Source organism: Chiloscyllium punctatum, chromosome 10 (assembly GCF_047496795.1).
Source record: "Chiloscyllium punctatum isolate Juve2018m chromosome 10, sChiPun1.3, whole genome shotgun sequence".
In the NCBI taxonomy this organism is placed as follows: domain Eukaryota; kingdom Metazoa; phylum Chordata; class Chondrichthyes; order Orectolobiformes; family Hemiscylliidae; genus Chiloscyllium; species Chiloscyllium punctatum.
The window spans coordinates 109018450-109039943 of NC_092748.1; the positions used below are offsets into that span (position 1 = coordinate 109018450).

A 21494-nucleotide genomic window follows, 5' to 3' on the forward strand; every position below is an offset into this window, starting at 1 on the left:
ATCCATAAAATAGTTTTTTTCTTAAAAAGATCCCTCAACAATGTGATCCACTCGGTCCTCTGAAATATCCTAATATTGTACTCAGTTTCATTTGAACTGGCAATTTACCACCGCCTATCCCAAGACAGTTACGGATAGATCATAAATGCTGACCTTGCCAATGAGACTGCCATCCCATGAGCTTTTTTAAAAAATTCAGTCTTGAACACTTCGAGAAAATTACCTTGACTACTTGAGTTGCTCCGCTTCACCAGACTGTTTAGAAAATTAAAAATCTGTGTGAAAATTTAAATGTAGTAATCAGAACTAAATTAGATTACATGGTCTATATGTATCATAATATACCCCATAACCTTGACAACGGTTTAATGATAGTTGAGCCAAAAGTGAAGCTGAATGGGTCAGTAGTTCCATCAGAATTTAGCATAAAAGGCTAATGAAAATATCACAAATGACCCAAGTTCTAATGACTACTGCTGATGAGATGTAACTAACTTCATGAAAAAGGTCACAGTGTACAATTTCTAATTTGATTTGGAGAAACAAATCCGCCTCAATAAAGCCATTAAATGTGCTTGGGCATGATTCACACACTGACTGCTTCTTACAGAATAGCAAATTAACACGGTTAAAACTATTAATACTCAGTTTCCAGCACTCTCGCCTCGAAGTCAGACTGTTGTGGGTTTAAGTCCCACTCCAGAGACTGGAGCCTAAAATTTAGGCTGGCATTCGAGTAGTACTGAGAAGCTGCTGCACCCTAATTGCCATTTAACTGATTAAACCAAAATCCCAAAGACAATGAGCTCTCCCAGGTTAACATAATATATTTTACTGATTTTGATTATCTGGTCATTGCTCTTTGTAGGACCTTGCTATGCACAAATTGAGTGTTGAATTTTCTACATGAACACAGTGATTACATGATAACAAATAATATTGGCTGTAAAAAGCTTTGAAACCTTGAGATCAAAAAGACAAAAATCCCAAGTCTCTTTTCTTCTTTAATGCAATTTATCAGTCAAAGAATATGGACAAATATGGACTCTGATCACACAGGAAGTGGAGCCCAATATTCCGAGAGAACCAGAAATTAAACTGAAGGGGAGGGGCAGGAAAAGTTCAAGTTCATTTCGCTGCAGAATAGGCCTTATCACTTTCCTAATGCTGCTGAATTAATCATTTGGACACAACATCAGTGTTTACATAGCTGCACGAAGAAGTTGAAAAGTTCACTTAGGTTGTTGAGCAGAGAATGTTGCTGCAAAATTTCATAACTGAGCAATTCCTAACCACCCTCAAATCAATCCTTCCTCCAAAAAGCCTTCAGCTTTTAAAATCACAAGAGATATCCACTAATTGCTATTCTGCAGTTCACCTCAACTGCCCTACTAGTCATTTCTAACTTGGAGCATCCTGTACTGTCAATTTATCTCAATTCTCGAGTCTTCAACCAAGCTTATTCTTCAGTCCAACAAACAGCATTGCAAGTTCCCATCAGGGTTGCCAATTCTACAGGAATGTCCCAGAGTTTCCAAAAAAATGAAAACTGTTCGACAGGCCAACAAAGGAGAAAAGCCATAGTACCACTAAAATATACTTCCAACATTTTTGTTCATTATTTTTAACAATGCTACTTGGCTGACAGTTAAGAGCCATCCAATCAGGTAATAGATTTTGTTTATACACAAACTGGCCATGGAACAGTAAGACATGATAAGAATTGGCATGTTTAATGACCAACTGACCAATGCAAGTGAAAGGAGCAGCGGTAAATTGATGGGAAGCGATTATGTGTGCAGCAATACATCCAAACAGGTTCAGAATCGTAGCTCCACTCTGTGACTTTTCACACAAAGATTTCCAACCTCCGTTAGGTCTTTGGGAGAAGACATTAAATATTGACCCCAAACAGTTCTCCAGAGAAAGGATAAACCAGAGAGAGACCAAAGCCATTTCAAAACAAGTGCAAGCAATCAACCAAACAGAAGTTCCAGAATGGTACATGCAGCACAGTAGCAGCATCCCCACCTCTGGGCTAGCAAGACTCGATGCAGATTCCTCCAACTTCAGAGGTGTGTTGTAAGATGTCTGAGCAGGGGAACTAAAATATATGCTCCAGGGCAACTCTGCTGAACAAGAACACATACCCAACAAAACATCAAGATCATAAAAAAAAGGCCAGAGGTTTCCACTTTCTAAAACAAAATAGATGAGCAAGGATTGGCACTATTTTGTTACACCCACTCACCACTTTTGTTGAAGAAAATAGCCCTTCAGCTATTTTAACTTTTCTCTAACAAGGGTGAAAAATATTTTTAGCACAGACCTGAAGAACTTGGGTGGAGTCTCTCCCTCTCTCTACTGGCCACTCTAACAGCAGCATTACAGATATTTAATGCTGTGAGATGCCCCAGTTACCAGTCCCAACCTGTAGTCTCACGCCTGATGAGTGCCAGGTATAAACTGATCTGAAACAGTCAAGCTATCTACCACATCCACCCCGTCCCCCATTTGACATGCTCAGATGCCCCCTCTAACTGACAGCACTAGGACAGCCAAGCAGGAGTGCTTAATCAGGAGTAATCAACAGTGCTAAAATCGATCTTCATAGAGAGAAAAACAAATCTAGGAAATGTCTTGATTTTCTTCTATAAAGAGTGTTTTGGAGCAAAGATATCATCAATAAACTCTCTTTCCCCGCTGACCATAGACACTCAAAATTCCATAATGCTGCAAAACTTATTAAAAGATAAATCACTTGCCATTTGTTCAGGAGATTTGCTGCTTACAATTTGACTGCCAAAAATAGTCACTTGAACTTTAATCAGAAGGAATGTTAATCCTTGTAAAAAAAAAGGAGTGATGTACACAGCAGGTGTAATAACATGGCCAGTCAGTGGAACAGGGAAGAGCTGCAACAATCCACAAAGGATCAGGCTAACAAAGAAAATAGACAATAGACAATAGGCGCAGGAGTAGGCCATTCAGCCCTTCGAGCTTGCACCACCATTCAATATGATCGTGGCTGATCATTCCTAATCAGTATCCTCTTCCTGCCTTATCTCCATAACCCTTGATTCCACTATCCTTGAGAGCTCGAACCAACGCTTTCTTAAATGAATCCAGAGACTGGCCTCCACTGCCCTCTGGGGCAGAGCATTCCACACAGCCACCACTCTCTGGGTGAAGACGTTTCTCCTCATCTTTGTCCTAAATGGTCTACCCCGTATTTTTAAGCTGTGCCCTCTGGTTCGGCACTCACCCATCAGCGGAAACATGCTTCCTGCTGCCAGAGTGTCCAATCCTTTCATAATCTTATATGTCTCAATCAGATCCCCTCTCATCTTCTAAACTCAAAGGTATACAAGCCCAGTCGCTTCAGTCTTTCAGTGTAAAGAAATCCCGCCATTCCAGGAATTGACCTCGTGAACCTACGCTGCACTCCCTCAATAGCCAGAATGTCTTTCCTCAAATTTGGAGACCAGAACTGTACACAGTACTCCAGGTGTGGTCTCACCAGGGCCCTGTACAGCTGCAGAAGCACCTCTTTGCTTCTATACTCCATCCCTCTTGTTATCAAGGCCAGCATGATTTTAGCCTTCTTCACTACCTGCTATACTGGCATGTTTACCTTCATTGACTGGTGTACAAGAACACCCAGATCTCTCTGTACTGCCCCTTTACCTAAATTGATTCCATTTAGGTAGTAATCTGCTTTCCTGTTCTTGCCACCAAAGTGGATAACCATATATTTATCCACATTAAACTGCATCTGCCCACTCACCTAACCTGTCCAGGTCGCCCTGTAATCTCCTAACATCCTCATCACATTTCACCCTGCCACCCAGCTTTGTATCATCTGCAAATTTGCTAATGTCATTGCTGATGCCATCTTCCATATCATTAACATATATTGTAAAAAGCTGCGGTCCCAGCACGGATCCCTGCGGTACCCCACTGGTCACTGCCTGCCATTCCAAAATGGAGCCGTTTATCACTACCCTTTGTTTCCTATCAGCCAACCAATTTTCAATCCAATCTAGTATTTTACCCCCAGTACCATGCGCCCTAATTTTACTCACTAACTTCTTGTGTGGGACTTTATCAAAAGCTTTCTGAAAGTCCAGGTACACTACATCTACTGGATCTCCCTTGTCCATCTTCAGAGTTACATCCTCAAAAAATTCAAGATTAGTCAAGCATGATTTCCCCTTCATAAATCCATGCTGACTCTGTCCTATCCTGTTACTACTATCCAGATGTGCCGTAATTTCATCCTTTATAATACACTCCAGCATCTTTCCCACCATTGAGGTCAGACTAACTGGTCTATAATTTCCTGCTTTCTCTCTCCCACCTTTCTTAAGTGGTATAACATTAGCCACCTCCTTCAGTACCCTGGGATGTAGACCATCAGGCCCCGGAGACTTATCAACCTTCAGACCTAACAGTCTCTCCAACACCAATTCCTGGCAAATATAAATTCCCTCCAGTTCAGGTCTTTCAGCCACTGTTACCTCAGGGAGATTGCTTGTGTCTTCCCCAGTGAACACAGATCTGAAATACCAAATCAATTCTTCTGCCATTTCTTTGTTCCCCCTAATATATTCCCCTGTTTCTGTCTTCAAGGGCCCAATTTTAGTCCTAACCATTTTTTCTGCCTTGCACATACATAAAAAAGCTTTTACTATCCACCTTTATATTATTGGCCAGTTTACCTTCGTACCTCATTTTTCCTCTGCCTATTTCCTTCTTAGTAATCCTCTGTTGCTCTTTAAAAGCTTCCCAGTCCTCAGTTTTCCCACTTATCTTTGCTATGTTATACTTTTTCTCTTTTAACTTTATATGTTTCTTAACTTCCCTCGTCAGCCACGGCCGCCTCCTAGGATCTTTCTTCCTTTTAGGAATGAACTGATCCTGCAACTTCTGCATTATACACAGAAATATCTGCCATTGTTCCTCCACGGTCATCCCTGCTAAGGTATTGCACCATTGAACTTTGGCCAGCTCCTCCCTCATAGCTCCATAGTTCCCTTTATTCAACAGAAGTACTGTCACTTCTGACTGTACCCTCTCCCTCTCAAATTGCAGATTGAAGCTTAATGTATTATGGTCAAAATAGCAAAACCGAACCAAAGAAATCACTGGAGATAGAGGAATAAAAGCTGCTTTGTTCTACATCTCTCCAAAGTTGGAATGTAAACCAATCCATTCCCCATAGTGTAGCTTTCATGTCTCTGGGATTTAGTTCTCTTCCTCCTCAAAGGAAAGGTACTACCTCTCATTGAAGCCAATCTCGCTGCTGAGGAATATATGCAGACTGTCTGTTAACCTGTCTGACCTGAAAACCTCGAGGAGGAAGTGCAGACTAAAGGCATCCATCTTCATTACAGAAAAAGCAAGTAAAGCTAAAAGGAGAAGGATGTGGAACTTTTCTCTCCTAAAAAAACTCAAGAATTTCTTCTCGTCCTATGTTTATCTCCAATCACCCCTGAGATCCTGGATGTCGGTTTGCTCGCTGAGCTGAAAGGTTCATTTCCAGACGTTTCATTACCTTACTAGGTAACATCTTCAGTGGACTTCATGAAGCAATGCTGAAAATTCCTGCTTTCGATTTAAATGTTTGGGTTTCTTTGGGTTGGTGATGTCATTTCCTGTGGTGAAGTCACTTCCTGTTCCTTTTCTCAGGGGGTGGTAGATGGGGTCGAACTTGATGTGTTTGTTGAGTGTGTTTCGGTTCTCAAAACTCGCTAACCCCTGAGATCACTGAACCATATTGGCTCTTCTCATCTGGCAATGTTTCAATTTTAATATCCTCATTGTGGAAGGATTTGAAAACAATCTCTCACTGCCATCCTTATCACCACTGCCTCCTGCAATCCAACAGTTATTTTATAAATTCTACTGTTTCACATCCAGGATTTTTGCTAAAAATTGCTGTTGTCCCAGACAGCTACAATCATTTTTGTTTGTGTCATTTGTGGCATGTAGGCATCACTGGCCGGCCAGCATTTGGTGCCCTTCAGAAGGACAATTATGGATGGGCAATGCATATTGCCAGCCAGCGATGCAAACAGACAGAAATGGAAAACAAACACAAGATATGGTGTTAGCTGTAGCTCAGTCTGAAGTGCTCTCCAAGTCAGAAGCCTGTAGATTCAGGCCCCACTCAAAAGGCCTAAGAACAAACATGTGCTTCATGTGCCAGCAGTGAGGGATACTGCACTGTCAAAAGTGCTGTCTTTTGAATGAGACATCACATCAACCAGTCTTCCCTCTCCAGTGGGCATAAAAGATCATGTGATGGTATTTTCCTTGTTGCGCATGTTAATATTTATCCTTCATCCAAAGAAATCAACCTTTATCCACAATCCAGCTCTATATTTCCAATTGCTTCTCCAGCACTTTTGAAATAAAAACAAAGCACCTGTTCATTGGTCTGAAAGTCATGAAAATCATATTGTGCTGAATATATTAGCACTTTTGGTACCCCATGTCAGCAGTGAGCTCTTCTCAGTTAACTATCAGCATTACTATACATTCCTTCATGGGCCTTAACAACCTGTCTCAGCTCACATCTTAAAGTGCACTCCCTACTGCACCATGGGGACAGTTATTTTCTGATCTATGTTAATTCAAACATATTTTCAACTCCTCTAATGAAGATCAACAAATCAGTGGTTTGAGCCAAACACATTCGACACATCATTCTTACAACTATCAGGAAGAGATGACGGTCACGATACAAATCAGCATGATGGACCAAATGGCCCACTATAACCCTAAGAAATCTAAAAAAGCTCTACTGACAATTTTAGCTGTTTAGAAGGGTTTTTAATCACTTATTATTAGATTATACATTACTTATTATTCAAGGTATCAAGGATATGGTTTAGCCTTGAAAATCCAAAGGACACAATCATTGTACTCGCTCACTTTTGTCCAGTAAAAGCTCACAAAGTAAGTGAGACTACAATATCTGAGGAACACAATCATAATCTGCATTCTCATTTTCCCTACTTTGCCCTCACACACAACCCACCAACACGTCCCCCTCCCCTCAATCAGGCCAAGAACAGAGAGAAGCAAGAGTCAAATGTGTACATATACATGAGTCAACTCTAAATAGCCCAGTTACAATTCTCCATTTCCCAAATACTTTTAACCCAATCTGAAGCATGAATGACCCCAGGTTACATTTATGCACAATTTAGCCAGGCACTGGGGAAGCAACACACATGGCAGTAAATCTTCATTAGAACATTCTCCCAATATACTATAATCTCAGTTACAACATTTGTTTTTAAATGGCTACTGCATTTTTAAAATACTTATTTCCTCTTTCTCTCTGCTCCAGCAAACAGAAATCTATCTGCTTCGTGCAGATAAGACCCATGAGGTCCCAAAGCCAGTTTGCAGCTGTCAGGCAGGTGGAAATTGCCACTCTGGATTCTCGTTCAGTCTTTATAACTCATTCTTCTATACCCTCTCCATCCCAGGATCAGCAGGGCTGGCAGGGATGGGGACAGAGAATGGAATGAAACATCCATACCAAAAGCACAGATTAAATAGTGATCACATTTTCAACAAATAGATCTTGCATGGCATTTAATTATTTCCAGCAATACGTACTTTTTAACTCTCAATTCCATTCTTAAATCAGGTGTTCAACCAGCAATGCATTAAAGGAACATTTTCAATGCAGGCTTAATACCTCTAGATGAAACTGTTCCGCACTTTCAAGTCAGACTTCGGGCTCGCTAATTTCACAAAACTGATAAAATGATATTCTAAAGCTAAGGCAAAATCAAAAGCCCTCTGATTACAAGCATTACTGCTAGAGCTCTTGAGCAATGACAAAATAAGCAGCTTAACATCAACCGGTTTTACTGATATTCCAAGTGACCAAAAGTCACAAATAGTCGCAGAAATGCTATTGTAGAAAGTAGTCCAGGCTTCCAAAGGAATTTGCAGAGGAATTCAATCATGCTGATAGCATCAGGGAATGTGGCAACATTATTATTCGCAAGTCTGTCCAATATAATGTTGCTTGTGCATTATAGAACGTGGAATTACAGCACTTTCGACCATGAAAATGAACAAATGCACTGGTTACAAAATACAATATGTAAACACAATAATAAAAACTAATTTTAACAACAGCTTGTAATCAGGTAGAATTTCAGACATACTAAGAAAATAGGTCATAGTTCACAGGAAAGCTATATCCAAGTAAGGAAGGAGAATTCTAGGAAGGCAATATGTAAATTAACCAGAGAGGTTGAGGATCGCATCAAAGTGAAAGAGAAAAAACAAACATTGTGGCAAAGATTAATAGCAAACTAGATTATTGGGAAAATTTTAAAAACCAACAAATGAAGATCAAATAAATGAAACATGATAAACTTTGTGGGCAAATTTGCAAATAATATCAAAACTGAGAGCAAAAGCTTCTTTGAACAGAATTAAAAGGAAGATAGAAGCCAAAGTGAACATAGGCTGCTTAAAGAACACGTCAGGGTAAATGATAATGAGAAACCAGGAAATGGCACAGGAGCTGAATAAATGCTTTTAAATTAGTCTTCACAATAGAAAACATTACCAACATCCCAAAATTGTAAAACAATCAGGAGGCAAAAGGAAGAAAGGAAATAATTACATAACTATCAGAGAGACAAAGTATGAGGGAAACTAGTCGGGCTAAAGAATGATCCTTTCCCTGGCCTTGATTGGATGCATCTTAGAATACTGAAGGAAGTAGCTACAGACATAGATCATACAGCATATAAACTGACCCTTCGGTCCAACCAGTCCATGCCGAACTGAACCCCAAATTAGACAAGTCCCACCTGCCTGCTCTTGGCCCATATCCCTTCTGAGGAAAGTTCACTCAACCCAAAACATTAACTGACTTCTCTCCACAGATGCTGCCAAGACTTGTTTTTTTTTCAGTAATTTCTATTTTTATTCCATATTCCTCCAAACTTTCCTATTTTTATGCTTATTTTAGTGTCTTTTAAATATTGTAATTGTGCCAGCATCCACCACCCCCTCAGGGAGATCATTCACACACAAACCACCCTCTGTGTAAAAAACAATGCTTTTTTAAAAATCTTTCTCCTCTCACCTTAAAAATATGCCCCCTAGTCTTGAAATCCCCCATCCTAGGGAAAAGACACCTACCGTTACCCCTTACGATTTTAGAATGTCAACCTGCAGTGGAAAAAATCCTAGCCTATCAAGCCTTTCATTATAACTCAAACTTTGTACACCGAGCAACGTCCGAGTAAATGTTTTCTGAACTCTCTCTAGCTTAATAATATCCTTCCTATAACAGAGCAACCAGAACTGGACATAGTACTCTAGAATAGGCCTCACCAAAGTCCTGTAAAACCTCAATATGACTTCCCACTCCTATACTCAAAGGACTGCACATGAAGGCAAGCATACTAATTGCCTTTTTAACCACCCTGTTGATACATGACACATGGATGTACTGATAGAAATCTTCAAGGAATCCTTAAATTCTGGAAAAGTCCTACAGGACTGAAAAACTGCTAATGTACCATTTTTATTTGAAAAAGGAAGACTAAATTAGGCAAGAACTTTAGAAAGCTAATTGGGGGCAAATGTTCGCAGGTAAAGGTATGGCTAGAAAATGGGAAGCCTTCAGAAATGAGATAATGAGAATCTAGAGAAAGTATATTCCAGTTAGGGTGAACAGAAAGGCCAGTAGATATAGGGAATGCTGGATGACTAAAGAAATTGAGGGTTTGGTTAAGAAAAAGAAGGAAGCATATGACAGCTATAGGCAGGATAGATCGAGTGAATCCTTAGAAGAGTGTAAAGGCAGTAGGAGGGAAATCAGGGGGGCAAAAAGAGGACATGAGATAGCTTTGGCAAGTAGAGTTAAGGAGAATCCAAAGGGATTTTACAAATACATTAAGGACAAAAGGGTAACTAGGGAGAGAATAGGGCCCCTCAAAGATCAGCAAGGCAGCCTTTGTGTGGAGCCGCAGAAAATGGGGGAGATACTAAATGAATATTTTGCATCAGTATTTACTGTGGAAAAGGATATGGAAGATATAGACTGAAGACAAATAGATAGTGACACCTTGAAAAATGTCCACATTACAGAGGAGGAAGTGCTAGATGTCTTGAAACGCATAAAGGTGGATAAATCCCCAGGACCTGATCAGGTGTACCCTAGAACTCTGTGGGAAGTTAGGGAAGTGATTGCTGGGCCTCTTGCTGAGATATTTGTATCATCGATAGTCACAGGTAAGGTGCCAGAAGACTGGAGGTTGGCTAACGTGGTGCCACTGTTTAAGAAGGGCAGTAAAGACAAGCCAGGGAACTATAGACTGGTGAGCCTGACCTCGGTGGTGGGCAAGTTGTTGGAGGGAATCCTGAGGGTCAGGATGTACATGTATTTGGAAAGGCAAGGACTGATTCGGGATAATCAACATGGCTTTGTGCTTGCGAAATCATGCCCAACAAACTTGATTGAGTTTTTTGAAGAAGTAACAAAGAGGGTTGGTGAAAGCAGAGCAGTAGACGTGATCTGTATGGACTTCAGTAAGGCGTTCGACATGGGAGACTAATGAGCAAGGTTAGGTCTCACGGAATACAGGGAGAACTAACCACGTGGATACAGAACTGGCTTGAAGGTAGAAGTCAGAAGGTGGTGGTGGAGGGTTGTTTTTCAAGTGGAGGCATGTGACCAGTGGAGTACCACAAGGATCAGTGATGGGTGCAATACTTTTCGTCATTTATACAAATGATTTGGATGCGAGCATAAGAGGTACAGTTAGTAAGTTTGCAGATGACACCAAAATTGGAGGTGTAGTGGAAAGCGAAGAAGATTACCTCAGATTACAACTGGATCTTAATCAGATGGGCCAATGGGCTGAGAAGTGGCAGATGGAGTTTAATTTGGATAAACGTGAGGTGCTGCATTTTGGGAAAGCAAATCTTAGCAGGGCTTATACACTTGATGGCAAGGTCCTAGGGAGTGTTGCTGAACAAAGAGACCTTGGAATGCAGGCTCATAACTCCTTGAAAGTGGAGTTGCAGGTAGATAGGAAAGTGAAAGCGGCATTTGCTATGCTTTCCTTTATCGGTCAGAGTATGGAGTACAGGAGTTGGGAGGTCATGTTGCGGCTGTACAGAACATTGGTTAGGCCACTGTTGGAATATTGTGTGCAATTCTGGTCTCCTTCCTATCATAAAGATATTGTGAAACTTGAAAAGATTTACAAGGATGTTGCCAGGGTTGGAGGATTTGAGGAGAGGCTGAACAGGCTGGGGCTGTTTTCCCTGGAACGTCGGAAGCTGAGGGGTGACCTTATAGAGATTTACAAAATTATGAGGGACATGGATAGGATAAATAGACATAGTCTTTTCTCTGGGGTCAGGGAGTCCAGAACTAGAGGGCATAGGTTTAGGGTGAGAGGGGAAAGATATAAAAGAGACTTAAGGGGCAACTTTTTCACAGAGGGCGGTACGAGTATGGAATGAGCTGCCAGAGAAAGTGGTGGAGGCTGGTACAATTGCAACATTTAAGAGGCATTTGGATGGGTATATGAATAAGAAGGGTTTGGAGGGATATGGGCCTGGTGCTGGCAGGTGGGACTAGATTGGGTTGGGATATCTGGTCGGCGTGAACGGGTTGAACCGAATGGTCTGTTTCCGTGCTTCACATCTCTGACACTGAAACCAGCTATCTTAATATCTTTTACTAGGAAAATGGTAAAGTTTATTATAAAGGATGTATTGGTAGGGCATTTGGAAATGCATGACATGATTAAGCAGAGTCAGCTTGGGTTTCTGAGGGGAAATCACACCTGACAAACTTATTAGAATTCTTTGAGCAAATAACAAGCAAGATGGATAACAGGGACACAGTGGATGTCATCTCTTTGGATTTTCAGAAATTGCTTGATAAAAGGCACAGAGTTAGGATAGGGAAGCATTTTCAGGATGGCAACCTGTCAGTAGTTGAGTGCCACAGGGATGACAGCTGGGGACACAATTATTTATAACACATTTAGACTTGTATGTGAAAAGTGAATGTATTCTAGCCAAATTTACGGATAACACAGAAATGCACAGCACAGAAACAGATCATTTGACCCAACTCATCCATGCTGACCAGATATCTTAAATTAATCTCACTCCATTTTCCAGCATTTGGCCAATATCTCTCTCAACCCTTCGACTCATATACCCATCCAGATGCATTTCAAATGTTATAATTGTATCAGCCTCCATCACTTCCTCTGGCAGCTCATTTCATACACACACCACCCTCATACATGGGAAGGCAAGTCTCGAGGACAGATCGAATATAATGTAATCAAAACATGAGATTATGCACTTTGGCAGGAAGAATAGATGAACCGAGTATTATTGAATGAGAGAAAGACTGGAAGAGCATACACAGAGGGCATCCAAGTTTTACTATGTTGTAAATAATTGTGTCCCTAGCATTAACCTCTCTGGCATTTGACTAGTGAAAGGTTGCCATGCGAAAAATATTTCCTTACCCCAACAACTGACATTAATTCCAATTAGAGATATCTCAAAGGGTTGTAGGATTAGAGTACATTACAGAAAGAAGGAGGAGCTAGAGTTAGGGAAGGGCCAGGGATTTGAAAACAAGAATGAAAATTTTAAAATCAAGACACTGTTTGACCAGGTGCCAGTGCAGGTCAGTAAGCACAGGGAAATGGAACACAGTGGAAATTAAAAAGAAGATGACAGAGATTTGGGGCATCTGCAAGCTTATAGAAAGTAGAATGTAGTTCACTAGATGTGGACTGGAAGAGTCAAGTTATGAAGGTACAAACTAGTGAAGCAGCTTATTCGTAGAGTACAGCTTTAAGTGGGCCCTGTGTAAAACAAGAATTAAATTCATGGTGCCACAAAACAAAATCAACCAAGGTATAAATTTAGTTTCCATTTTCAAGGTCACCACTCAGTTTCAGACATATAGAACAGAAAACATTATAGCACAGTACAGGCCCTTCGGCACTCGATGCTGTGCCGACCTGTGGAACCAATCTGAAGCCCTAACACATATGTACTAACACAACCATTTTAACCATCTTTGAAATCAACTCAATCTAGCAATTTCAAGTCAATGCCAAACTCAACATTTGTAAACTAAAAGGTGATTTTTGGTAAATGAGAAATGAGAAACCCAATTGAGACTTCAAAGGCCAGAGTAAAAATATCCAGAAGATTGAAAAGAATAGAAGCTAAGGAAATAGAAAATAGAAAATTGGCATCATTTTAAGAAGTTTCAGGATTGTGTTATCGGCCAGACCAAACTTCTTACAAATATCAAGTCGACAGTATAGACCCTAATTTTTATCTTATTTAAAGATAAGCGTAAGGTGCTGCAATCCAGATGTAATTCGATTAGTCACATTACTTGGCTTTAAGCAAAACAGATTCTGTTTTTACCCTAGTTAAAAACTAAACAAGAAGAATTTGTAATAGCTTTAACTCTATTGGAAAACTTAAAAGAACAATATTAGATTAGATTCCCTACAATGTGGAAACTGGCCCTTTAGCCCAACAAGTCCACACCGACCCTCCGAAGAGTAACCCACCCAGACCCATTCCTCTCTGACTAATGCCCTAACACTATGGACAATTTAATGTGACCAATTTACCTGGCCTGCACATCTTTGTGGGAGGAAACCGGAATACCCAGAGGAAACCCATGCAGATACGGGGAGATCGTGCAAACACCACACAGACAGTCGCCCAAGGCTGGAATCGAACCCAGGTCCCTGGCACTGTGCGGGAGCAGTGCTAACCACTGAGCTTCTTTTCAACTGTCTGGCCCTCCTGTGTGTCACTAATCTCTGTCTTTGCTGGCATCAACAGTGCACTCAAGCTGAGTTTGATAGTTCATGATATCCATGTTCTGTGTGACTGTGAGGTGAGCTTTTTACCCATTTCTGGTTTGGATATGGTCAAGACTACATTCTTCTACCTCCTTAGATTTGCACAATATCTCTTGCTATCACTTTAAAAATCAAATCCACAACTTCACTGAGAGAATTATTGCCCAAACTCACTCTCGTTCAAGGTATCACTCTTCGTTGAGCTCAGCATAACATTGCTCTGTTGCACAATGACACACTAACCCATTTCAATCTGCCACTTTTCCCATACCCTATCAGGTTTTATGACCTCCCTCTGCCATAGCCAATGGAATTCTCATATGTAAAAACAGAAAGTTCTAGAAAAGCAACTATAGCTCAAATTCTCTTCAAAAAAACAACCCAGGATGAAATACACCTCACAATTGGGTGCAGTGGAAGACTGAGGGAGACAAGGAGTTTCAGTGTTGATGTCCTAAAAGGTAGGAGATTTGATTCCAACATGGCAAGAAGCAGGGAAGCTGGATGACAAGAGTATCAGTATGTTGTAGCTTCCAAGAAATGCAAGAAAAGTTGCGTTTCAATGAAAAGAGGAGAAAGGTTGTGAGACAGATGTCAACACAGTAGTCAGGAAGACAGCAACTATGAAGCCACATACGAAACGTGAGAGACATCCCACATTGTGTACTTAAACTTAAATTGGAGCATTTAATATATTAGAAATGTGTTTAATAAATTTGGACAATCAAAAACTTGAGAGAAAGCTAACATTAAATACATATATTCATCTTATTTTGTTTTTTCTCAGTACGTCATTAGTAAATGAAATGGTGCATTACCAAACACTTACCTTTAGTCATCTTCCTTTCTCCAATCCTAAACTTTAATGGCTTTCCATTAAGGAGACGTGAAAGATGCTCAACATTCCACTTCAGTGCTGGCCAGTCAGAAACCATATTAAGAAATACTGCAGGCTGCTGCAATGATGTTATGATAACCCTAACCTCCTCAGGGTTAAATGGCTTACTATCTGCAGGAAGAAGAATGCATACGAAAGACCGATTGCAGCTTCAGATTTGATCAGATCAGCACAACTTATAAAAAGCACCCTAATGAAGATCTTTCCTTCCCTGGCAAAATGTTATTGTGTTTATCACACACTTCAAGTTACCTGTACTCCTTAAATTCTGGCACCCTTCAAATATAGTCACTCCACCAAGGGTGGATTCTGATTTTAACTGCTTTAGCCCTAAGCTCTGGAATTCATTTCCTACAGTTCCCCACTTCTTCAACCTAGTCTAATTTGTTCCCAAAAGCTTGCATTTTTGTTCATCTATCTAATGTCTATCATGTGGTTCAATTCAAGTTTTGTTGAATAGCATTCCACTGAAGCAGTTTAGGATGTTTTACTATGTTAAATGGTAGATATAAAATTAAAGCTGTTGTTATTTAGTAGAATCATCACAGTTTCCTACCTCCAAGTGTTATCACACCTGTCAGTGCAAACTACCACTAGTGAGATACTCTGATTTGTGAACCAAGCATCAGCTTCATCAAGTCCCCACACCCTCCTGTCTTTCGTGACAATTCCTCCTCCACAGAGCTGTTTAATTGCCCACCACCATTCATAGCTGGATGTGACAGGATTGCAGCACTTAGTAACTTTGATCTGTTGGTTTTGAAATTGATTACTCGGTCTACCTTTTGCTGTTTCAAACACAAGTAGCCCTATGTTGGAGCTTCATTTGGTTGTTTTTGCAATATGCCTAGTGTTGTTCCTGCGCTCTTCAGTGATCCAGGGCTGGATTCCTGGCTTGATGGTAATGGTCGAGTCATTGACATGAGGATACAGATTGTGCTTGAGTATGCTTCTGCTGCAGCTGATGGCCCTCAGCACCTCATGTGTGCCCAGTCTTGAGTTACTCGATCTATTCAAAATCAGGCCAAACAGGTTGGGACTCTACTAATTGGAATTTAGAGGAATGAGAGCTAATCGCATTGAAACATACAGAACTCTTAACAGGTTTAACAGTGGAAAAGCTAAATGCTTTCCCTCATGGAAGAGTCTAGGACCAGAGGGCACTGTCTCAGAATAAAAGGGTGCCAATTTAAGATTGAGATGGGGAGGCATTTCTTCACTGTGGGTCAAGTATCTTCAGAACTCCTTGTTATCGAAAGGGGTGTGCGTGTGCCTGTGTTGGGGTGAGAGGGAGGGCATTGTGAATATCTGAGGTGGAGGTAGATAGATTTTTGATCAGAATCAAGGGTTACAGGGAAAGGGAAGGAAGGTGAGCATGAGAATCATCGATGATCCTACTGAAATGGCAGAGCAGACTCAATGAGCTAAACAGCTTACTCCTGTTTCTGTTTATGATCTTACAATTTAGCATTGAGGTAGTGCTACACATGAAGGCTATGATATCCTTAATGTGAAAACAGAACCTCATCTCCACAAATGCTGCACAGTGGTCTCTCTTGCCAATACTGTCACAGCCAAATGCATCTGGCAGATAGATTGTTGAGCATGAGGTCAAGAATGTTTTTCCCTCGTCTCCCTCACTAGCTGCTGCAAGCCCAGTCTAGTAGCTATGTACTTTCCGGTGCTGCCAGAACACACTTCCTGATGGACACTGAAGTGCTCACCCAGAGTACTTTTTGTGCTCTTGACACCCTCAGTTCTTCTTCCAAGTGGAATTCAATAAGGAGGAGACATGTTTCATCAGTCAAGAGGTGAGCTGTATGTGATAATCAGAAGGATATTTCCTTGCTGACATTCAACCTCAGCTAAGAGACTTCACAACATCCACAGTCAACATCAAGGACTCCCAAGGCAAAACCCTTCTACGTACCACGATACTTCCATCTCTGCTATCTTGTCACACCAGCAGAACAGATCTAGGATGGTGACTGTACTGTCTTAAATGTTATATGAATAGTATGATTCCATGGTAAGTGATTACGCCGAGCTGTTTCTTGATTAGTTTGTAACATGGCTCTCCTAATTTGGTACTAATCCCCATTTATTCATCAACAGGACTTTGCAGTGTTGCCAGGGCTGAGTTTTCTGCTGTCATTTCCAGTACCAGGTCAATGCAAGGTGGTCTGTCTGGTTTCATTCCTTTTGAGTCATCTTGGTGGTTTGAAACAAATGAGTTTAGGTTTGTAACAAATTAGTTTAGGTTTGTAATGCAGATTCCTGGACCAACGATCGAGAGGCACGAGTTCAAATCTCAGTACAGCAGTTGGGAAATTTCAATTCAATTAATTAAATAAAATCTGGAATAAATTGCTGTTACTAATTGTTGCAAAATGGGATTGAGTTCACCTATGATTTTTAGAGAAGGGGAGGTGCCAGCTTTCCTGAACGTGTCTCCTGAACCACAGCAATGTTGCTGACCCTTAAATGCCCTCCAGATGTTCTGAGCAAAATAATCACTTGTTGGAATGGGCAATAAACATTGGCATGGCTAGCAATGCTCAAATCCCATAAATGAATTTAAAAACTACAGTTCCACCCAACTTTTTCTATCCTTTCCAAAACTTTCAGTGTTGTCACCCAGTTGTCCATTAACTTCTCCTGTAACTATTTACATAAATCCCTCCAATCAGTTTTCTTCCAAATCCTTAGCTGCATGACATTCCTATTCAGTTACCCTGAAAAGCTGGACAACTGCCTACAGAATTCCTTTGTTCCAGAAGAGAAAAATGAATAAGCCATGTAAAACAAGCAAGCTAAAGCTGGCTGTGAGCAAACCACCTTCAGGCCGTATCACAACAGACAATTAATACTCATTTTGAATGGCATAGGCTAATCAAGAGCAACCAACATTGATTTACAAAAGGCAGAATGTCCTGACAATTCTGAGCTAACAGAGACTAATGACTGAGGAAATACAGTGTACATTTGCAGGTGGATTTTTGAAAGGTGCCTAATTAGGTGCTGCAGAGGGAACCTTCCAATGAGATTGTCTCACAGACAGTTAAGAAAATATAGCAGCAGGAACAGAGGGCTGGGTGAAAAGTAGAAACAACAGAACTTAATTTAAACCAACAGAATAAGATTCCAAATACTCAAAACGTGAAACAAAGGCTAAAACTAAAATCCAGTAACTATGGTAAGTGCAAAGTGATGGGGTTGGGAGCTGGGTCTGGGTGGAATGGGTCAGAGTATTGAGTACAGGAGTTGGGAGGTCATGTTGCGGCTGTACAGGACATTGGTTAGGCCACTATTCGAATATTGCGTGCAATTCTGGTCTTCCTTTCGGAAAGATATTGTGAAACTTGAAAGGGTTCAGAAAAGATTTACAAGGATTTTGCCAGGGTTGGAGGAGTTGAGCTATCGGGAGAGGCTGAACAGGCTGGGACTGTTTTCCCTGGAGCATCAGAGACTCAGAGGTGACCTTATAGGGGTTTATAAAATCATGAGGGGCATGGAGAGGGTAAATAGACAAAGTCTTTTCCCTGGGGTGGGGGAGTCCAGAACTACAAGGCATAGGTTTAGGGTGAGAGGGGAAAGATATAAGAGAGACTTAAGGGGCAACCTTTTCACACAGAGGGTGGTACATGTATGGAACGAGCTGCTAGAGGAAGTGGTGGAGGCTGGTACAATTGCAACATTTGAAAGGCATCTGAATGGGTATATCAATAGGAGGGATTTGGAGGGATATGGGCCAGGTGCCGGCAGGTGGGACCAGATCAGGTTGGGATATCTAGTCGGCACAGATAAGTTGGATCTAAGGGTCTGTTTCCATGCTGTACATCTCTATGGCTCTATGAATGCTGTTCTGATTGTCAGTGCAAACTCAATGGGCTAAATGATCTCTTTCCACACTAAAGGAATGCTATAGATTTTGAATAAATAGGATATAAGGAGTAATCTCAGAAGTCAAATGTCGGAATCATCACTCTTCTCAGGCAGAACGGCGGACGTTGTATATATGAACTTCAGTAAGGCATTCAACAAGGTTCTGCATGGTACACTGGTTAACAAGGTTAGGTCACATGGAATACAGGGCAAACTAGCCATTTGGATACATAACTGGCTCGAATGCTGAAGACAGAGGGTGATGAAGGAGAGTTGCTTTTCGGACTGAAGGCCTGTGACCAGCAGTGTGCTGCAAAGATTGGTGCTGGATCCGTGCTTTTTGTCATTTATATCAAGGATTTGGATATGATTATAGGAAGTATGGTTAGTAAATATGCAGATTACACCAAACTTCAGAATATAGTGGAGAGTGATGATCGTTACCTCAGAGTACAACGGGACGTTGATTAGGTGGGCCGAGGAGTGGCAGATTGAGTTTAACTTAGATAAATGTAAGGTGCTACATTAAGGTACAGCAAATCAGAGCAGGACTTATACACTTTATGGTAAGGTCCTGGGGAGTGTTGCTGAACCTTGGAGTGCAGGTTCATAGGTCCTTGAAAGTGGAGTCTCAGGTAGACAGGGTAGTGAAGGCAGCCTTTATTGATTAGTGCGTTGAATCTAAGAATTGCAGCTGTTCGGGATTTTGATTAGGCTACTTTTGAAATACTGCACTCAATTCTGGCCTCCCTGCTATGGAAAAGATGTTATGAAACTTGAAAGGGTTCAGAAAAGATTTACAAGGACGTTGCCAAGGTTGGAGGGTTTGAGCTGTAGGGAGAGGCTGAATAAACTGGGGCTGTTTTCCCTGGAGCATCGGAGGCTGAGGGGTGACTTTGTAGAGGTTTATAAATCATGAGTGGCAGGGATAGGATGAACAAAGTCTTTTTCCCCAGAATAGGGAAGTCCAAAACTAGAGGTCATGGGTTTAAGATGAGAGGGGGAAGATTTAAAAGGGACCCAAGGGGCAACTTTTTCACACAGAGGATGCTGTGCTTATGGAATGAACTGCTCGAGGAGACGGCGGAGGCTGCTACGATTATAACATTTAAACTGCATCTGGATTGGTAGATGAAAAGGAAGCGTTTAGATGAACATGGAAAAAATGTTGGCAAATGGGACTAGATTAATTTAGGATATCTAGTTGGCATGGATAAGTTGGACCAAAGGGTCTGTTTTTGTGCTGCACATTTCTATGACTCTATATTGAAAGAGATGCAAGTACAACAGGCAAATCCGAAATGTACTCAATTTCAGGAGAAAATAGGCAAGTGAAATTTAACAGAGATATAACTTCACAGAGGGTGGTGGGCGTTTGGAACACATTGCCAGCAGAGGTGGTAGAGGCAGGCATAGTAGATTCATTTAAGATGCATCTGAATAAATGCGCGAGTAGGTGGGAAGTAGAGGGATACAGATGCTTAGGAATTGACCGACATGTTTGGACATTACATTTTGATCGGCTCAGGCTTGGAGGGACGAAGGGCCTGTTCCTGGGCTGTAAATTTTCTTTGTTCTTTATAAAGATGGAGGAGGTGGGATAGCGAATTTTGAGAATGGGATAAGATGGTATCACGGTAAGCATAGACACTGTGGGTTGAAGGGCCTGTTTCTGTGCTGTACTGTTCTACTCTTTATTCAATGGCATTTACATTAAAATGGTCAAAGATCATAAAGCCTTAAATCACACTGATTGTTTACCACTGATCTCAGTGACCCATATTCGCCCACATATCCTGATAAATGAACTTTCAAACCCTCAATTTTCATTCTCAAACCACTAACAGTTTTGTTTTACAGTCTGCTCCTGCATTAAATTTGCATTACTCGATTCTCACTCGACAAAAGTTTGACACAGACACTGTACAAGATGGTGACTGCAACACTGACTCAGTGAGGGTGACAGTGACATTGTGTCAGTGTCACACAGAATCAGAGTGGAGTGACTCAGTGACAGTGATACTGTATCATGTAAGGACTGTCATTTCATTTCTGTAGTTTTAAAATACCTGACTGAAATGAGAAAGAACTGCTTTAAAAATAAATGATTTCAATGGGTGTTACATGTTTTGAACAGCAAGTAACCCAACTCCCACTACAGGCATAACGTAAACGACTGCTTGAACAATCAGTGATTAGAGTTGCAGATGAAGAGGAGCTGAGGGATTCTATATTCAGATGCAGCTGGTTGGCAACGAGGAGTTGATTGGTCTGTGAGCTCATGACCAGTTACTGATTTTGCTTTTGGATTGCAACAATTCTGTTTGGTTCCAGAGAAAGGTATCTGAATAATAGAAGCCTGGTCAGCCAAAGAAGGACAATCTAACACTGGAACCAGGAATCAAAAGTCACTGAACTAACTTTTAGAATTTCCTACCCCTGCCAATAATCTATTCCCTACTTGTTTGTGTGAATTTGTGTCTGTGTTTAAGGGTATTACAAGGAGATTATAAAAGAATTAGAGTTTAATTGACAGTGTTACATATCAGCGTCTTTCATCTGTTTACTTGTAGCTACAGTCTAATGACTTGTAATACATAACGATTGTGCAGTTTACAAAAAACTCAGTTTGGGCTTTCTACACTCCTTGGTCTGAAGACCAAGTAAATCGGACTATTGTGCACATTTTAGAAAAAACACAAATATTGCTAACAGTTCTGGGAATAGCAGATCGGACTCCAGAACACAGCAAGCCAGGCAGCTTCTGAATGTGGACAGCGGGGCTGTTT

At 41.0% G+C, this 21494-nt stretch overlaps 1 protein-coding gene across 2 annotated transcripts in view; it reads right to left on the reverse strand.

The window, feature by feature from the left end:
* The window catches only part of hspbap1 (hspb associated protein 1), a 116590-nt gene that overhangs the window by 89497 nt on the left and 5599 nt on the right, over positions 1–21494 (reverse strand). For both annotated transcript variants that reach the window (XM_072579912.1, XM_072579914.1), the window contains exon 2: positions 14752–14931. In XM_072579912.1, the coding sequence (XP_072436013.1) occupies positions 14752–14931 (180 nt within the window). The remainder of the gene's footprint in view (positions 1–14751; positions 14932–21494) is intronic.